This window comes from Anguilla rostrata, chromosome 13 (genome assembly GCF_018555375.3).
Source record: "Anguilla rostrata isolate EN2019 chromosome 13, ASM1855537v3, whole genome shotgun sequence".
NCBI classification, from domain to species: Eukaryota; Metazoa; Chordata; class Actinopteri; order Anguilliformes; family Anguillidae; genus Anguilla; species Anguilla rostrata.
Window position 1 is genome coordinate 24,784,739 of NC_057945.1, and position 19,060 is coordinate 24,803,798.

A 19,060-nucleotide genomic window follows, 5' to 3' on the forward strand; every position below is an offset into this window, starting at 1 on the left:
GCCTCTAATGAACATAGGTTTGTTTAATACAAATTATGTTTCATATGGTAAGAAATTAAAATGGATTTCCCGTCCCTGAACTGATAATTGCAGATATCAAAGCAGAAATTCTGTTTACTGTTAGATATCCATTTAGCAGATCTATAGATTATTTATCCATTATTCATTTGTACTTCACATTTGCATTAAAATCAAGCTTTAGTGTAAAAATGGGATACTTTTTAGAGACCAAAATTGTTTGACTAAAGAATAAATGGAACTTAAAAGATTGGAGATGCTTAGCGGTGCAAGGATATATTTAAAGGCTCAGTATAAATATAGAGCTCTTGTAAAATGTCTGAAAATTGTATTTTTATTTTACACTTGTTGGTCATGTTTATGGAATATTTATATACAAGGCTGTTTTTTAATTAATTTTACACTGGAGAAAATTCATTGGACCCAATTTATGATAGCATCATAAAAATGAAGTGAACATATTTTATGTTTCCCCCCTATTTGTGGCTGGGTAGTAACTGTAGGCCCATCCCACTTTGAGGGCAAAAAGATCCTCAAAACTGTGTTGGTAGCTGTTGACATGCACGCACACACACTCACACGCTACCATTCTTCTGTCTAGATCTGAGTTAACCTAAAGAATGACACTGTCGCCTCTGGTGTACACACCCTGCTTGTGTACACATTCCTGATCCAACAACAAAGCTGAACGATGGTAACCAAAATCACAATCGAGTTACAGTAATGTCGCCTGTACATAATTTCTTTAATCTGATTTGTGTCCTCATTGTGACAGGGTGACCACTACAATCAAGGCTGTTGGATACACTGTCGATGAAGGAGTCACCTTGTAACATTCACTTTATTCATGTTTTCCAGGCTGCAGTTTTTCCTGAAAACACCAGTTATCCAAAGCATATACATTGTATTAAAATGCTTTGGAATATTAATTACAGCTAGCATCATTTTATCATTGTAGCAGTGATGCCACTGAGTTTATATTTTATTTCTTATACAGCATAGTCATTTGGTAGTTTTACCGCTCAGAAGAACACCCACATTGGTTTGTACAGGTGTCACATGAACAAGCCACCTAGAGAAATGCCAGTAAGGTTTATTCCTTAACGTGAAAATTGATGTAGATCGATAACATGCATCTCTCCACTGTTAAATATAATTAAAGCTCTTGGACCTACAGCCATTGCAGCATGCTGGGAGAAAGGTCCTTACAGCATTTCTGTGCTTGGGAAATATAATTTCCTCATCTGCCAGTAAATTTCATTTGGCATAACTGTGGGACACACTCCATGCAGTGGTGCTCAGGCTTCAAGTGGTCTATCCAGTAGGCCTCAGTCTCCAACACAATTCATTTTATCAAGCATACAGTACCATGCTGTTTTATTGACATGTATTGACAAGGGAAATCTAATGCATTTATGTTTAATACAACCCTTTCACTTTAACTTTCCAAAGCAGCTAGTGCATTATGCTCTTTTCTTGTCATGAAAGGCATCTACATACAACCCCCAATAGGTGGCAGTGTTACCCTTCATTCTGCTTTACTCACTAGCTGTGGTTGAGGGTTTGCAGCATTTAAGTTCCAATCCTAATATTTTTATTTTTATTCAGTTTTAAAAAATGTATACAATGAACAGGCTGGGCTGCTGAATGGTTCATTTGTTTGAGGCCATGCTGTGGTGCGTGGATGAGCCCCAGTGCCTGAAAAACAGACAGTCCACCCTCCTAACTGTGTTCAGGCAGGTAAAAGCAGAGCGGGGTACAGATAGAGATGGGATTACAGTACAGAGAGTTGTATGGTGGGGAATCAAGGAACTTCTATATGGGTTGAGAGTCAGCTGCTACAAACTGATCCTCACAGTTTCCCAACACTTTATTAGATTCTGTAGTCATTATGATCTACTCAGATCATGCACTCAAAACCTGAGAACATCCATCTTTGATGACCACATCAGAATGTTTTCCAAAAATCAACATTTCATTCAACAGATGCACTTTTATATTGTAAAAAACAAAGTCTGAAACAAGATCGGCAGCAGAGAGTGTAAGCCATGCAGATCCACAGGCAAGCGCACTTGTTAGCTCACCTTGCTTTGAAAAGCCTGCATGTGCAATGTATTGTGTCTGAAATAAATCAACTAGATGAACTGTGCAGAAAAATCACAGTGAAGGTCTTCCTTATCGGCCATGCCAACTGCTGGACACAAAGGCGCTATGACATCACTGTCCTACTCAGATCAGATAAGACAATCTTGGGGGGGGGGGGCGGGTGGTGACCTCAGTAGTCCCTCAATGATGGGGACTCCAAGGGCACTCCTGTTGGTCCTGAACAATGGCATATTCTCAGCACTTGCCAAAACCCTGCCCCAGCCTGGCTTTCCTCAAATGGCTTTGTGTTGCCGAACCCTTTGTTGTGTGTTTGCATGTTGCTGTGCGTGCCTCTGCGTGGGAGGGAGACAGACAGATTGGGAGCGCTTGCTGGTCGAGGCGGCTTCTTAATGACCGCCGTCCCTGATCGGAGATTCTGATAGGATAGGCGGCCTTTGTGCACATGGTGATGTCACTCGTAGAACATCAGCTCCAGTGTGAGCGGCAGGGGTTAGGGAGTGTGTTGTGGCCTTCTCCGTAATTTCCCTTCACAAGCCGCAGCGGGACACATCCTTCCCATCAGCGTGATCTGCAACGAGGACGTGAGCACAAGCCTTCAGGGAATGAGAGGAATGCTTTCCCAGTCACAAATACTTTCCAGCAAGATGCTGGCAATGACTAATGACCATCGCTAATATCACATAATAGAAAAGCTGAACTGTTTGGCCGGTTTCTGATTGGCTGGAGGGATAAGAGAGGCAGCGCCTGCTGGACCACAGTGAGGGTAAAACTGCATTCATCTATGGGGAGGAACACAGGCCCTGGTTGTCTGTTCCTTTTATCTTGAAAGGGGGGGGGGGGGGGTTAGGGGTTATTGAAGAGACCCAGACACCCCCACGCTGTCTGTGTTCCGTGATCTCTTCCTGGGTTACATCAGATAAGAGCAGGGACAGCAGAGACACGGGGCAGGACGGAGGGGTACGGGGGACCGTGCGCAGGCGTCCCGGGTCACACTGGCACTGGGGGTAATGAGAGCCTATCCCACCCGCCTGTCCACGACCCCCTGCCCGACACAGCAGAGACCATCAGAGACAAAAGCAGCCATTGAGGCTGGTCTTGATTCACAGACCCCCTAGACCTCCCATTGTAGTGCCAGTGCGGGGGTGGACTACACCAAAATAGCACCAGTCTTAACAGATAGCATGCCTTCAGAGAATTACAATGCCGGTCATTTTTTCCATGTTGATTGATTCTGCTCCTTAACATGAATTAAATAAATGGGGGGGGGGGGGAGTGTTGTGTTGTGTGTTTCCATGAAACCTGTTTTCATTTAATATCACTACAGTAAATGGTCCCCATGAATGTAATATAAAATAATGCAGATATACAACACCACTCAAAGTGTCTTTTTAAATTCTGGTGGAAAATGTCTGGTGTTGTAGCTGCTGTCACTGTGCATTTGAACATGTAAACAATATGTGCTAATTAGCAGGGGGCTACAGTATATGTACAGTATATTTTGTATGCGTGTGTGTGTGGGGGGGGGGGGTTGCTCTTCAGCAAGTCTGAAAGATTGGAAGCAGCTACTCTTACAGATTTAAAAAGTCCTCAAGTACCAGGGTTTCTATTGATTTTTTCCAGGAGTCTACTTGTCTGCAAGGGAAAAACTGTTTGATTGCTCAGTCTGAATTACTCACAAATTTTACTGGTTAATTACACCTTCTATGAAAAAATGTATTGGCATTTAGTATATTCACATGTCTACAAAATTGTATCTTATATACACAACTTACACAAAAAGGACCATATGCAGATATGCAATCCTTCCTGGGTCTTCTTGGATTTAAATTTATTCCACATCCTTGTGATAGGCAAGAGCCAAAACATTGGTAGCAGCTAAAAATGTAAAAGACAGTACAAAAAAATTTGTGTGGTCTTTTTTCACTTTATTACAATTATTTTCCTCTTGACTAGCCCAAGTTAGCACATATAACCTACTGAACTACTGGGGATGAATACTGTTTTTTATGACTAAGCATTTGTCATGTACAATTCAGTGAATAAGATGCCTAATGGAAATTGCATTACCTATTAATCCACTATTTTACTATATTGATAATTAAAATCAGAATATGTCTACCCTTAAATGAATAAGCTCCTGTGAAAGAAAGCTTACCTCATTGAAAGAGCTTTCCAGATCGAATACAAATAAATGTTGACACACAAATTTTGTGTCAACTGCATCTCTCTCTGTCACACACACACACACACACACACACAATCACAAAAGTCACAAAAAAGCTGTTCAGATATAAATAGTACACTCCATTTCTATAAAATATAGAGCTTTAATTTATTAGTCAGCAACATCAACAATGAAAGAGAGAAAGTCATTACAATAACGTCACCTGTGCATTTAGTCTTTTTCTGCAATTAACAGTCCTCCTAAATAAACCATTAAAATAAAAAAAAATAAAATAAAAAACACGCGCCTTAAAAATAGCAACAAATTGTACAACCGTCTGTTGTAGCTCCCTGTATGAACTGGAGGAAGACAGGGGCAGTTTGGTAAGACAGGAACTAATGATGTCCCACACTGAATAAAAGAGTATAAAAAAGTGTCAATATTTCAACGTACATCATCTTCCACTAAAGCACATTCCTTAAGCACCTCGAGTCTGCCCCTTAGGCATAGTGTTATTATTCACACACAGAAAGTTCACCATTTCCTGTTATCTGAGGAAAATAAAAACAGCAACATAGCCTTTTCAGTTTCATATTTATATACAGTACATAAACATTTCATGCACACAATGAAAAATAAGCTTCCCCATATGTTGGCATGTGTAACACACTGCTGTAATTTTCCGTTGTGTATTTACACGTTTTTTGTTTTTCTTTCCCAGGCTGAGCTAAAGTGTTCACAATGGAGGTATGGGAATTTCCTATTCTGTCGAGAGAAAAAAAAATTCATTGGTTAGGAAGATGTTAGAAATTATTGCAGAGCTTCTCTGTGCTGAAGGCCAAAATCTTCCCTCCAGCTCAAAGCATCTGTCCCTTTGCAAACTGTCGGTATATATGTAAATTATTTTAACATGCATTAAAACTATACGTATATATTTTACCTGCTTTAAAAAAACACATCTGATTTTACTTTATGGCAAAGTAATACCATGTGAACTCCAAACTTCTGCTACCCCTCAAAAACACTGACGTTGTTATGTTGCTGTGTACCTCCAGGATGAGATGTTATTAAATTGCATTGCTACAGAAGTATAAATGTGAAGATTTCTTCAACCTAAATTTCCTCACACTGTGCATATATTGAAAATGTAACCACTATTGTACTCGGAGGCAATATGAACCACCAATTCAGATCTTCATAAACCTTATTCCTTTTGTCTGACAGAACTCTATGTAGAAGCTGGAAGAAGGAATTTTTCTCTATTACATAATCATCATCGATGACATCTCTCATTAAAATAGTATCAAGTGAAACTATGCAATGGGATCCTATTGTGACAACTTGATTAATGAGCTATGCATTGATATTTTGGAGTTTTACAAGTAATTATGATTTACATAAACACTATTTTTAAATCCCCAACATCTGCAAACAATTGTTGCCTAGGAAACAATGCACTACTCAAAACCTTTGTGGTCTCACATGTACAATATTAAGAAGTAGAATATATACACAGTGGCAACATGTTCATCGCAATTCAGGTTGGAAGAGATTGTGCTCAGAAACCTTAAGAAACTAAATAAAGAAACAGTCAAGACCAAGAAAACCAACAAAACAGTGCTGACACAGGTGAACACATTAATTATGATGCAAACAACTCAAAACTGGCGAAGCACTTAGAAATATTGTTTGGTATTGTGTGTGAGATACTGGTATATAATAACACAGACACACATGGTGATGTGTGTGGACTGATGTCACATGCGAGGCCACTGTTGGTAACCCATTTGGTTTAGAGACCCTGCATACCTGGTTGTCACAAGTCACTGCTCCAAGGGAGTTATGGGAAGCATATCATACTCAGCAACATGAGCTGTGTTCCAAATAAATACCTGCATGCTGTATACCTGCAGTATGGGCTACCTAACATACTGGAAAGTGTGATCCATAAAATATGCGAATGTGTATTTTGGAAACAAACTGGCTCAATTTAGAATACACGTTCACAGAATAACTTTGAACTTGACGTACAGTATGTATATGTATACTGAATACATGAACCAACATATTTCAAAAGAAGTTAGCAATGCCTCATAGCATTTCTAACTGAGTATGTTTAGGAAACACTTCAATAGCAATTGCGTAAAAATCACAGCTTTCTTCTTAGAATTTTCTGAATTTGAATAAACTGCATTACTTAAACAGCAAGGAATTCTGGAAACAAAAATAAAGAATAAATTATGCTTCAATGCATGGTGCTTCAGGAATTTCTATGAATATGCACCAAGTCTTGTGTACTTGAGTTTTGGAACAGTATTGGTTGGTCAGCTACAAACTTGATTGGTCAGCTACAAAATAAATTCTATGCACTCTAGGTAGTATGCAAGTATGAATTTTGGAACACAGCCATGGTTCCAGTCAAAACCATAAGATCCTCTCAGACATACTCCCTTCCCCTCCCCTCCCCTCACCCAGTCCCTGTTCCCTGTTTATAATAACCCTTTTAGTTCATTTCAAACGCTGTACGCTTCAGTATACTCTTGCAATGTAACAGAAATGATGTCAAAAGATACTTTAAAAGATGGAAAACATTTTTGTTCAAAAAACAACAATAAAATTAATAATAACAATAACAATAATAATAAACAATAATATTTGCCCAGAAGGTACCTATACACAAAGAGCCTTTTTTCTATTTAAGTACAAAGAAATCCACAGAATGATACTATGTACAACCTACAATAAATACTGTGTATCTTATTTTCTTATTGTTAAAAGGAACGTGGTTGTTGCTTTTCACTTTTGTGTCTCTTGCTTGTAGTTCTGAAGATTTGTTCTTTCCATTTTCTTTATTTCTCTGATTTGAGTCTTTCTCATTTTATGTGTATGTGGGTGGGGGTCATTAGGGGTGGTGGGGTCCTCTCATGTCTCCTTTGTCCCAGTTTCCTCATTGTGATTCCTGCGGTTTCGTGGTTTCTTCTGCTCCTTGAGCTCCTTGAGGTCCTTCCCTTTCACAGCCCCCAGTGCGGGGTCTTTCGGGCTGCCGTTGCTGTAATGCCAGTAGTCCTGGCAGTACTGGTTGATGAGGCCCATTTCAGGCTGGCTCAGAATGTTCAAAAGGTCCTTGTACTGGCCCGCGCTGGGCGTCCACGGGCTGGACTGGAGCGGCGCCGCCACCGGCCCGCCCGTCTCCATCAGGATGCTGTTGACGGCCCGGCTGGAGAGGACGACCAGCTGAAGCTTGACCAGCGTGTGCTTGAAGTTCTTCTCCGTGGCCGTGCACTGGTACAGGCCCGAGTCAGAGGACTGCAGGGAGCGAAGCAGCAGACCCTGCTCTGTCCTCAGCACACGCCCGTCCGACCGCATCTGAGAGAGCGAGAGACAGAGAGAAAGCGAGAGTGAGAGATAAAGAGAGAGAGACAGAGAGAGTGAGAGCGAGAGAGAGACAGAGAGAGAGAGTATATGAATATACTGTATATAATATATAGCACATAAATAATACAAGATTGCAAGTGCAGCACAGGACAGCTCTGGTCAACGGGGTCCATGCTCAGCAGTTAAAATGGGCTGTATTGTGACATATCAAATTGCATGTCCCTGAAACACCCCTCCCAGGAAACCTATTTCTTCTGTTTATTGAGAGCACTGTGGGTGGTGTGGGAAGAGGGGAAATGCCCTATGCTCTCTGCCTACTGTGTGCAATGACTACAACCAAGAGCCCACGCCAGGGTGGAGCTCCCTGCAAGCTTTCTCTTCTAGTTGCCAGTTGACGACCCACCTCTCCCTGCACCCTGCATTCAATGTCATGAATGAGCCCACATTTATATGACTGATGCTGGAGTTGTGGAGACTATATCAGTCAGGGTTTTTGTTGTGGTTTAAGTTGATTGCATTCCCGCGCATGCTGTTTCCATGACATAATATTCTAAATCAGATGTTCAAAGCAAGGGCGCAGCTAAGTGAGTAATGCCGATTGGAATGCTGACCAACAAAGGAGGACGCCATGGCTTCCCAAAGCCTCCTACAGTAATGAGCCACTGAGGCTAACAAGACATGCCCTGTCAAGACTTGTATGCCTGCACTTCATCACTGGATCCTCCATTGATAATGCACTCTATAGGTTGCTGAATGAGACTTAATATGCAAGCCTAGAATGCTTTACCTAACTGTGATTCAGTACAAATTAAGATTTCTGGCAACATACTGGCACAGTAGGACCTAAAATGTCACTGACATTATGCAGTTCAAAGACAAATTAAGTGGTGAACAGAAACATTGTTTTTTCGCAGTGACGTTTCCTGTAACCATTTCACCTTCTCTGCCAAAAATGCCACTGCCTGTACAAATGCTGACAATTATAGCAGTGGCAACCAATGTGACATGTTGATTATGCACCTTATGCCAAGAACCTTTAATAGTGTGCATGGTTATTCTCTCACTATTACAGCAGAGGAAACAGGATTGAGAAAGGAAAGATCACATATGTTCAGCAGAGGTTTTAAAACCAATTTTGATCACAGACTCTTCCCCGTTTAGGTCAGCCAACTGTATTTGCAGGCCTGTTTTATCTCTGCAATGTCATCCACATTGGGAGCCGGCAGACAGCAGCTGTTTCTTTTCACTCTTTGGTCCACCCGCTGAGACAGTGCTCTAACAGAACAAGCCACTCAGGTGGGCGGAGCTTGCACGGGTGAGAACGGCTCATGTGGGAGGAGCTAAGTATGACAGAAAGGTGAGCACTCACCTCTTTCTTTCTGTCACTGTTGTCCTTCTGCAGGTGCCACTTGATAGCAGCATGAGGAGACCTGGCCTGGCACTCCAGGAAGGTACTGCTGCCCTCCACGCCATACTGCACCATCTCCAGCGTGTTCTTATTGGCTACAGCAGACACAGCACCATGGCAACCATGACAATAGTTTCTAATTTTTGGTACAACAGTAAAGATATAGATACTGTGAAAAAGGTGTTTATTTCGAGTTCTTAGCCTGGGCTCACCGTTAGAATTGTAGCCCCTGCACTGCCGAATTGGGTTGCCATACTTCACATCCTGTCTCCGGCTACGCCTGAAAGGGTTGAATAAAAATGTGAACAAGCAGAATATTTGGAAAAAAAAGAAGATCTTTAAGTCATTCATCACATATACACACGCCCACACACACACGCATACACACACACACACGCACAGACACATACATGCACACACACACACATGCACACACACACGCACATGCACACACACACGCACACACATGTACACACACACACACACACACACAGCTCACCTCTTCTGAGAAGCAGAGTAGCGAGAGCAGGACTTGCCGTCCCAGGCGCAGTAGGGGTCGCGGGCGAGGCAGCAGTCTGCGCAGGCCTCGCCGTACACGTCACAGCGGTGCAGGGCCAGGTGGGTCACGCCCACCGCCGAGCCCACGTACAGCTGTTGCTGTGGAGAGAGACAGGGCACAGACTTCAGAGACTGGACAGCTATGTTTCAGCCAATTAAAGGAAGGAGGAGCCTGTTTCAGCCAATGAAAATGTGGGGAGCCAATTTCACCCAATGAGAGGAGGTGAAATGCAGCACTGTTTGATTGCTTTAATTATTCAGAAGCATCGCGAGAATGCTATGTGTTTTAATAATCAATCACAGAGAGGAAGGAGACACTAAAAACGTACACATTATTCTGAATAATTAAAGCAATGAAATAATGTTGCATTCATGTTGTGAGAATGTTGTGTGTTTGCTGGAAAGAGCCTTGTACTTATGCTTTACCTTCCTCGTTTATTTTTTCTCCTTCTGTTGGTTAATTCAGCTTTATAATAAGCTGTTTTGAAATCTAAAAGCCAGGCAGACAACAGGTCTATGCAATGTCATCCATAAATCTGAAGCCAACAACATAATTACAGTGAAAGACAATCATGAAATATACTTTCAAGCCTTTTTCCATTCAATCTTCATTGTCCTTCCCGGAATGGAGCCATAATGTGAATTATGGGGGAAGCAATAATTGTGCGGCAATTTCATATATAGCTCTTGGCATTTGAATCAAAGAAAATACATGTTTTCCTCCCATGATTTCTCATTTAGTCAAATGTGTTTTGAAAATAAACTGTGTTGCAGGTGTTATGAGACGCAATAGTCAGCAGATACTGCAACACTGCTGTTTGTTTAATGAATGCAGTTTTGAAAGTAAAAGCAGGCACTTACCCTTTTGGATGAAATTTTCATTGTTGTAATAGGAGTCGGAACCTGGAATTCAAAAAGAATAAATCAATCAGCGTTCACTGCATAATCTCATCCTCCAATATTCCCTTAACTGCTGAAGTCTGATGAACACTGGCGCTGTGTTCTACACTGGTGCAGATGCACTCACCTTGAACACCTCAACCTCCTCAAGCACCAGCTCCTCAGTCTGCAGGTCATCTCTGGGCAGGACGATCACCTTTTGAACAGTCCCTCGATCTGGAAAACACAAGGGGACCATAACCCATCTCATATTTTTCAGCCATTTTCCCAGCCTGCTGCCTCTATGGAGCACCACAGATTCCAAACGGCCACGCCATTAAAGCCTGCCATGTTGGTGTGTCCCCTGCAGCACTCCAGGGTGTGTTCACATCTTTGATCTATAATAGTGACAGGCTCAACAAAGACCCAAACCTAAAGATGCACACTGTACATTTACATTGCAGACGCTGAAAGGGAAGGAACAGTCCACGGCTCTACTGTACATTCATGCCGGACTTCGAGCCCTATAAAATCCATTAGTGCATCAGGTTGGTGGGGGGAACATGAAAGGCTGGAAAACAAGGAGAGCAGAGAGCGAATGCAGTGATGCTGCATTCTGGGGGAGTGATGTCATTCCCCTTAAAGGTTCACAGAGAGATATTTGGCAGCAACAGTAGGAGGATTAAGGTGATGGATCCTATCCCAGCAGCCTATAGTGCCCTAAAGGCGCAGGATCCAAAGCTTTTACAATGGGAAGATGATGCAAGCTAAAGCCTTCAGGTTTTGGGGCAACCATTCATTTTGAACTAAAAGGATCAAATTCTCTGCTCCTGTCAAAAAACCAGACACTGTACATTTAGAGTTCAATCCTATTGCAGGCTCAAGATGGAGACCAACTCTGTCTGGTAAAGCCACTTTGGCTGAACAAAAAAAGGTATTGGCCATTGATCTGTTTAGCTTTAACAGAAACCCACTGCAGTTCACTGTGATTGTGGCACATGGATGGTCACAGTTTGATAACATGCAGTTAACATCTACATCACGGTCTGGCTCAGATTTAGCATAAAGACCCTAGTCAGCACTAAGAGGACAGGGAAGATTATGGATGCTAATGAAGAGACGGCCAGCCACCCATGGTTATAATTAGAGATAGCCAATGTTCCAGGTCTGCAGGGGTGTACTGTACCCAACTGAGGGCGCTGGCATCACCACAAACAGCAGTTGTTAGAGAGAGCTTTTTTTGGTGTTTTCTTTTCCACCACCCCTTACTGCAAACAAATATACTGTAAAATACTGTACTGTTCTGGTTATATTGTATAGAATTGTGTGACAGGCAATAGCTGCCCTCCCCCCAGTCAATTTCTAAGCATCCCAGCAGTAACAACTTCCCCTTATGTCCCAAGAGATTAACATCAACAATATTCTGTGTAGGGGTGTCTTGGCATTTGCTATTCAGTGCAGATAGTCCATTTTGGTTTACTGGACTACCTACATGGAAGAGAGAAAAACAAAGATAATGATGGTAGTAGGGTGTGGGAGTGTAGAGTGGTGACTCACCGGTCCCCAGGAACAGCACCTCGTAGTTTCCATCTGCTGCTGTAACCTGGTCAACGGTAATGGTGGTGAACTCGTAGTCCACGTTGGTCCTCACCACTAGGGGGCGCTTGTGCACTGGGTACACGGCATTGTACATGGCTGGGTGGTTGCGCATGAAGTTGATGACCTCGTCAGGGTAGTCCTTGGTGGATTTCATGTTTGGGGTGAAGGTCCCTCCTGGGCACTGTAGGTTAGAAGGATTTGAGGAGGCTGACCTATGCCACTGACAGCCACAGCCTCAGAAGCAACAGGGTTTCATCCCAATGTGGGAAACCATCCTAAGGGGTCCTCAACAGAATAGAAAAGATATCTTCTCTTTTAAGAATAAACTGTTTAATTAATTCATTTTCCTTTTTTTATGAAAGTATTAGCCTGAATTCAATCGATGTTTGTCCTTAACTTTGATTTTACGAGTAAATGCAAGCGTTAGACTTTTTCTTCACAAACTCATTTTGGTGCATTAGTTTTTATTATCACTGAATTTTCCAAATTGTCTGCAAAGAAAAAAAACGTATCTTTGTTTTAAACTGTTAGACCAAGTGAAGGACACATTCTGATTGAATCCCAGCCACTGTGATTTATAAATTGATAATGCTGTAATCGTTATAATTATTAAATATTTGTATTAGGAGCATGCATTATTAGACCCATGCTTCAACTGCATCAGAACGTAGACATGTTTCGATGTAAAAGGCACTGCATTGCAGCTGGGGTAATTGGTGTTGCATAAAGGTGCCAAAAAGTTAACCAGTCTGTTGTGGTTTCTGTCCTCAGCCACAGAGTGGTGAATTTATTGAGCCTTGAGATAAAAAAACAAATTTAAAAAGTTTGGTGATCCCTTCTCTAAGGGATTGAGCCCTCTCATTGAGGGCAGGGATTTCTGAGATATCTGTCACTCTGATGGGGGGGTGGGGCTGCTTCTAACATGAACATGGCTTAAAGTTATGGGCCCACAGTACGCTAAATTCCCATTTTGTTACTTACGGCTTTCACTCCTCAAAACATATCAGATACCTGTTTACCCCAACAGCCAGAGGCATGCTCGTTATTCAAATTACAGCTTCAAAGAGCAGATGTTTTGGATTGCATGTTCAGTGCACACATTGAGAGACTCGATTAAGCAGCCCACATACAGAAATGTACCAGTATGTCAGCACACCAGCAAAATTTTGTTGGGGGTGGGGATCTGTATGAGGGGGTTTATTTACTTGTTAGACAGACAGATGGTGTCTGGTGAAAGCAGCAGCCCATTTTTTATGTCTATTATGCCAGCTGCTTGACTTGGAATTATCAGCTGGGCTCAGGTAACGCCCCAACACTGTCTTCACCCTCTGGAGACAGAAGTGAAAACAAATCAATTGTCAGCTCCCTGTGATGAAGACTGTTTCTGGTGTTTTTACAATAAAAGATTTTTTCCCCCAGTGATTAATGGACAGAGAGTTGACTGAGCTGTAGAGTACGATGTGAGGTATGAGGAGGCGGCGGTGTTGGGGGGTGGGGGGTGGTGGGTGGAGAGGATGGTAGCGCCGCTCACCGTTCCGGGTCGAGGGTATGGGATCTTCCCTGTGTAGGCCACCCACTGGTAGTTGGGTCCCTCTTTATGAGCGAACGGCCCGTTGAACACCATGCGGATGTCAGCCATGGAGTATACACACACCGCAGAACCCTTGAACACAGACCTGAAAGAGGGAGAAAGGAGACACAGTCAGTGTGTGTGTGTGTGTGTCTATATATATGTGTGTGTGTGTGTCTGTGTGTGTCTCTGTGTATGTGTGTATGTGCATATGTGTCTGTGTGTGTGTGTGCGTGTGCGCATAATAGGGAGGAAATTTGCTGGGTCCATAGTAACAAGAGTGCATAAAGCCCAGATTGTATGGTTGACAGTTTAGCTGATTGTGACGTTGGTGTGTTTAGCATACGGTATTAGTGGTACCATGGCCTTAAGTGATTGTGGTTCCCAGGCTTGGTTTTGACCAATGAGAATGGAGTCAGTAATGTGACTGATCCTAGCTGGAAGAAGGACAGGACCACACAAGCGTTTGAACTGCAGAAATCATTTTCTATGTGCAGACAGTCAGACGCAGTTCCCACAGCAGAAGTGGCAGCTGTGAGTTCTCTTTGATGCATTCTGACGGTTCTGGGGGCAGTTAGTGTAAGTGTTGACTGATGGCTTGTTATCCAAAAGTTCCTACGCGGAAACCAATTCAGTGCTTTACAGGAAGCAGGCCTCCCATGTGAGGTTAAAGGCTTCCTGTTTGACTCTTTGTAGTGTGCGCAGTACAGGGCACATCCTATGCTGCATGGGTCTTCCGCAAAGCCCCCTTCCAATACAGAGTTTAATCACAGATAATACTAATAATACTATTAATAATAATACATGTAAGAGATACAAGGTACAGTGTAGATAAGGTAAAATAGGCATTAAATACCACAGTTACTCACCCTGACACAGAGAAGACCCCATAGATGACGGGATTCTTTGTGTCCTGAGTCTGCTGAATGTACACGTCCCCTGAAGCACAGAGAGAAAGGCAGTTTAGTGCTCTCTGCACTCTGATGAGTGGCTTCACACTGCTGGCCCAACTCAGAGTGAAGGCGTGTCCAGAGGCCAACCACAGCAAAAATGGTTTCTCTCTGAACTGAATGTCCCACTGTCTGTACAGCTGTCAGTCTTGGGGGTGGGTGGGGCTTGCTTCTGTGGATGGAAATGTCCAGACTGAATGAAGACAGGAAGTCAGGGGCTGCACCTCGAGACAGAGGTGAGGGAGTGAGGGCAGTGAGACGCAAAGAGGTTGTAGGGAGAGAGTAAGGGGGGGGGGGGTCCCCTCCTCCCACACTGTCCCTATTGGACCCCGGCATCCTGCTCTCAGACAGGAGGACAGTAGGAGAGCAGGACGCATCAGGGCAGGGCGAAGGCCAAGGCTGCAAGTACGTAATAGAGAAAAACAGAGCTCATCAGCTACCACACCTGCCATCCTGCCATGCAACCTCAACAGTCATTGTGCGTGCTTCCGGGAAAAAAAATGGAGGAAATGATATCCGCCTGATTCCCTGGTAAGTACAAGCATGATGTCACAGGAAGTTTCAGGGCTGTGCCCTATCAGTGACAATCTAAGCTGACGGCTGCAGAGCAAGCTTGTGGGTGGGTGTGTGGGCGTCGGCTGGATGGAGATAATGCTGTCGCAGGGTCACCAGGAGTGGCCTGTTATTCAAGGCGTGACGGACAGGGCCTTTCGATTTCCTGAATTCTCGGAAAAAGCCCGACAATGACGTGCCCGTTTGGGCGGCAGGAGGATGTGGAAGGGCTCCTGTATCTTGGGTTATAGTCAATTATAGGCATGGTTATGGCCTCCATGGGAGGGACACAGGATGACCTGTGGTGATGTCAGCGGCAGCCCAGTGAGTCCCAGGAGCCGTGTGATTGGATGCTGATTACCCTCCCACCTGCTGTGGGTAAGGTCACGTCTAAAGACCCTGACGGCTCCCATAACCTGCACCCCACCCTCCAGAGTAATATAAGTCTTATCTCCAGCATGCCATTCTCCACAGTGAAGGAAATTAAAAAGCTCAACGCAGCATGCCTGACAGGTGATGTGAGACAGACAGAGAGCACAAGGAGTCCGTAAGCTTCTGCAAGCCTGTGCAAGAACAAATCACAGCCCATCCCTGATTTAAAAAACATTCTAAAATGTTTCAAGCAAGTACAGCACCAAGAAACTAACTCATCTGCCACATAAATGCAAACTGTTTTAGGTGGTGGTGCACAGATGAAGATAAAACAATAAAACAAGTGTTTCCCTTTTTAAAAAACTGGAGATGCATTTTCCTGGAATACTGCTGAGAAGTACAGACATAGGCAGCTTCATATTCCAACAGTAAGCAATTATCATAGAAGAAAATACCCACGGACAGGTGAAGAGGTCTAGAATCTATGGGGGATTCATTTCTGGTAAACAGGAAAAACTCATTATGTCTGAGGTGGCAGTGTAAGGTTGGGCAGCTCACAAGGAGCAGAGGAAAATGATGGGGCATCATTTGTATTTGATGGGTGGTCAATACTGTGTGTGTGTGTGTGTGTGTGTGTGTGCCACTCACGGTGTGTCTCAGGGGATTGCCTCTAGTTATTATCCTATCCAGCTCAGACCCAATGATAACTAGCTGGGTAGGCGGACAGCACGTGTTTCCAATATCCCACCTCCCCCTCTCCTTTCTGCCACCCTCAATTATCATCCCGGCCAGCTGGTAAGAGCCACTCGGGCTGGGCCCTCAGAGGCCACAACACTGGAACAGTCATGGGTCACTACAGACAGAGAAAGGGGAACTGTTGGTGTTATCAGGTAGAATATGACCCCACAGCCCAGACTCACTACTCCACCACTACTACAAGAACCAGAGACAGGGCCTATGTTACTCTCACTCTCGGTCATGTGAGGCAGTCCACAGCTCTAACAATATGACAAAATAACAGTAAAAATAATTATAAATCTCTGACTAGTGTGAGGAATCATTTGGCATTTGGGGGCTCTCAACACTTGCAAGGTAATAAGCTCACTGAAAGAAGCCAGACTCAGAACCCACCCCCCCACCACCAGCTTTTGCACAGCAATAAAACCCACTCTGCACATTTTTCCTTTCCTGTGAAGAAAGAATTTATTTCTGCAGGAACTGTACACAATCCATCTCTCTTTCTTTCTCCTGGTAGATTCCGGAAAGAGCTAGAGTACCTCTGACTGCTGCCTGTCCAGACAGAGACAGGGACACTGCCTGAATCCTATCCTCTCATAACATGCCCCCAATCTCTCTCTTTCTCCCTCTCTCTCTCTCTCTCTCTTTCCCTCTCCCTCTCTCTCTCTCTCAGCAGTGACCTGTAAATGGAAAAAAAAGATGCATTTAATGACCTGCATTGGCCATTTATCCTTTGCCTCAATGGAAAAAGGGAAGCATGTGTTACTAATTTTGTCTGTGGTTCTCACTTGGTAAAATAAACTAGTCAAGCAATCACCACATTTATTTTCCTTCATGTGCTTAATTTATTCTTCTGGATATAATTTTGTAGAAGAATCACAGTGGATCATTTGTGGTGAAATGAGCTGAACACAGCTTTGGAAGTGGGCCCCCTGTTGTTTCAAAATGGAGCCCCCTGTTGTTTCAATATTGCCACAGTCCAGTTTTGTGCTATTTGAGTAGTGGAACTGAAACTCTCCAACTGTTTAAACTCCCCAGGTTTCCAACAATGCTTACGCAAAGGTACACGCACATAATATTACTGCAAGGACTCTACAGTTATTCTTAAAGTTTCATCACTTTTCTCAAAAAAAAAGAACCCCCCCCTTCCCTTCCCCCTTATTTTGGTGCACTGTGAAAACTAAGCATTTTATGGCTGCCCATTTTCTAATGGGCGAGGGCCATGCAGTCAGTCCGCTTTCCTGCTTTAATTTCTTTAAAGTTAGGCCTGATGTGAGAGCCGGTACAGTGCAGGCTTTCACACGCAGTGGGGTCGCCCGCGGCTGCCAGGTGCGGGTGAGCGGCAGCCCTGGCGCGGCAGGTTTACCTCTCCGCCTGGCGGTCATTAACAGCCATCCAGAGCTCACGCTAAACTGCAGCTTTACGGCTTTATTAGGGCGCTGAGAGCAAGCCACATTCGCAAATGTGCTCCAGCTTTCCAAAGCATCGCGTCACGAAACCGCCAACTCCGCCAGGGTAAACGAAGGCCCAATTAAAACCAGGGGAAAACGCTGACATTTTTATTACGGCAAGCTAAAACCACCTGCTCATGCTCTGGAGCGCCAGTCTCCTGTGGTCTGACTCTTCAGCCAATGAACTGACACGGTGCTGTTTTACTCTTGTTGAGTACTAGTAGGTCCAGACAGCTTCAAGCTGACCGGAGACCCACAGTTCAATGCCACTTTAGGCGGCTGCACTAAACAATGACCACCTAAACACAGGAATGTGTGATACAGTCTCAATCTTTGCAGAGTCAGCATTTCGGTTCAGTTGGAAAAATGAAATGTGGAGATGAACTTGAATAAACAAATGAAAGAATTGGGTGCAAGAAATGGAAGAAGAGATGAAAGACATTAGCAGTTTAGAACTAACCTGTGCAAATGACTGCAAGAAGCCATTGTGTCTACTTATATATATATATGTGTTCATCATATATTCCTCATTGCACTTCCCTCACCACTTCTGTAATTCAAAATCAGTGATAGAAAAATGGAAGTCCCCCACTGCAGTATGGAGAATGTCGTACACAAAGATTTGGCAAGGACAGCAAGACAGATATGAACTTGATAAAAATCGCCATCTGTTTGAGACAAGAGTCGGTGAAGAACATTTTTTCAACAAATCCTGTATTATAGCATGAAAACAAGCCTTCTGTGACAGACATCTTGAAAGAAGAGGACAAGCAACTATTTGTTTCTTCCTCCTTGCCATGGCTCCATGACTGGGGTCCACAAATTATGCATTTTCCAACTGGAATTGCATAAGTTATATTTTTCTAATAAAAACTTGCACAACTGAATATGTATTAATGAAAAATAAAACATAGATAATAAGTATTGATTATAAATATTTCTGCAATGAGCTGTAATTTCACAAGCAGACACAGAAAATAGAATAGCGAAGGAGGTGCCCAGGGGGCAGTAGCGCACAGTAGTACCGGGGCAGTAAATTTCAAGAAGGGGAGGGGGTGTATTTAGAGAGGACAGGGCAGAGAAACTTGACCCCCCTGTTGATCAGCGATCTGTCCCATTCACTCACTCTACAGCTGATCTCCAAGTGGCAGCCGGCCAAAATAAACGTACTACTTTCAGAACTGCTGCTGGAAATCACATTTATGCACTCATTCAGTTATACACAGCAGAGAGGGAGATGGAGAGAGGAGGGGAAGAGGGAGGGACGTAGGGCTGGGGTGTAGAACAACAGAGGGGCGAGGTAGGTGTGGGGAAGTCAGA

At 43.5% G+C, this 19,060-nt stretch overlaps 1 protein-coding gene across 2 annotated transcripts in view; it reads right to left on the minus strand.

The window, feature by feature from the left end:
- Positions 1–4,407: 4,407 nt before the first annotated feature.
- The window catches only part of sema3fb (sema domain, immunoglobulin domain (Ig), short basic domain, secreted, (semaphorin) 3Fb), a 77,854-nt gene continuing 63,201 nt past the window's right edge, over positions 4,408–19,060 (minus strand). For both annotated transcript variants that reach the window (XM_064306303.1, XM_064306302.1), the window contains 9 exons: positions 14,547–14,616; positions 13,639–13,783; positions 12,066–12,288; positions 10,657–10,745; positions 10,491–10,532; positions 9,571–9,728; positions 9,284–9,351; positions 9,033–9,166; positions 4,408–7,654 (listed from right to left, as the gene is read on the minus strand). In XM_064306303.1, coding sequence (XP_064162373.1) covers positions 7,211–7,654; positions 9,033–9,166; positions 9,284–9,351; positions 9,571–9,728; positions 10,491–10,532; positions 10,657–10,745; positions 12,066–12,288; positions 13,639–13,783; positions 14,547–14,616 — 1,373 coding nt within the window. In that variant the 3' untranslated portion in view covers positions 4,408–7,210. The remainder of the gene's footprint in view (positions 7,655–9,032; positions 9,167–9,283; positions 9,352–9,570; positions 9,729–10,490; positions 10,533–10,656; positions 10,746–12,065; positions 12,289–13,638; positions 13,784–14,546; positions 14,617–19,060) is intronic.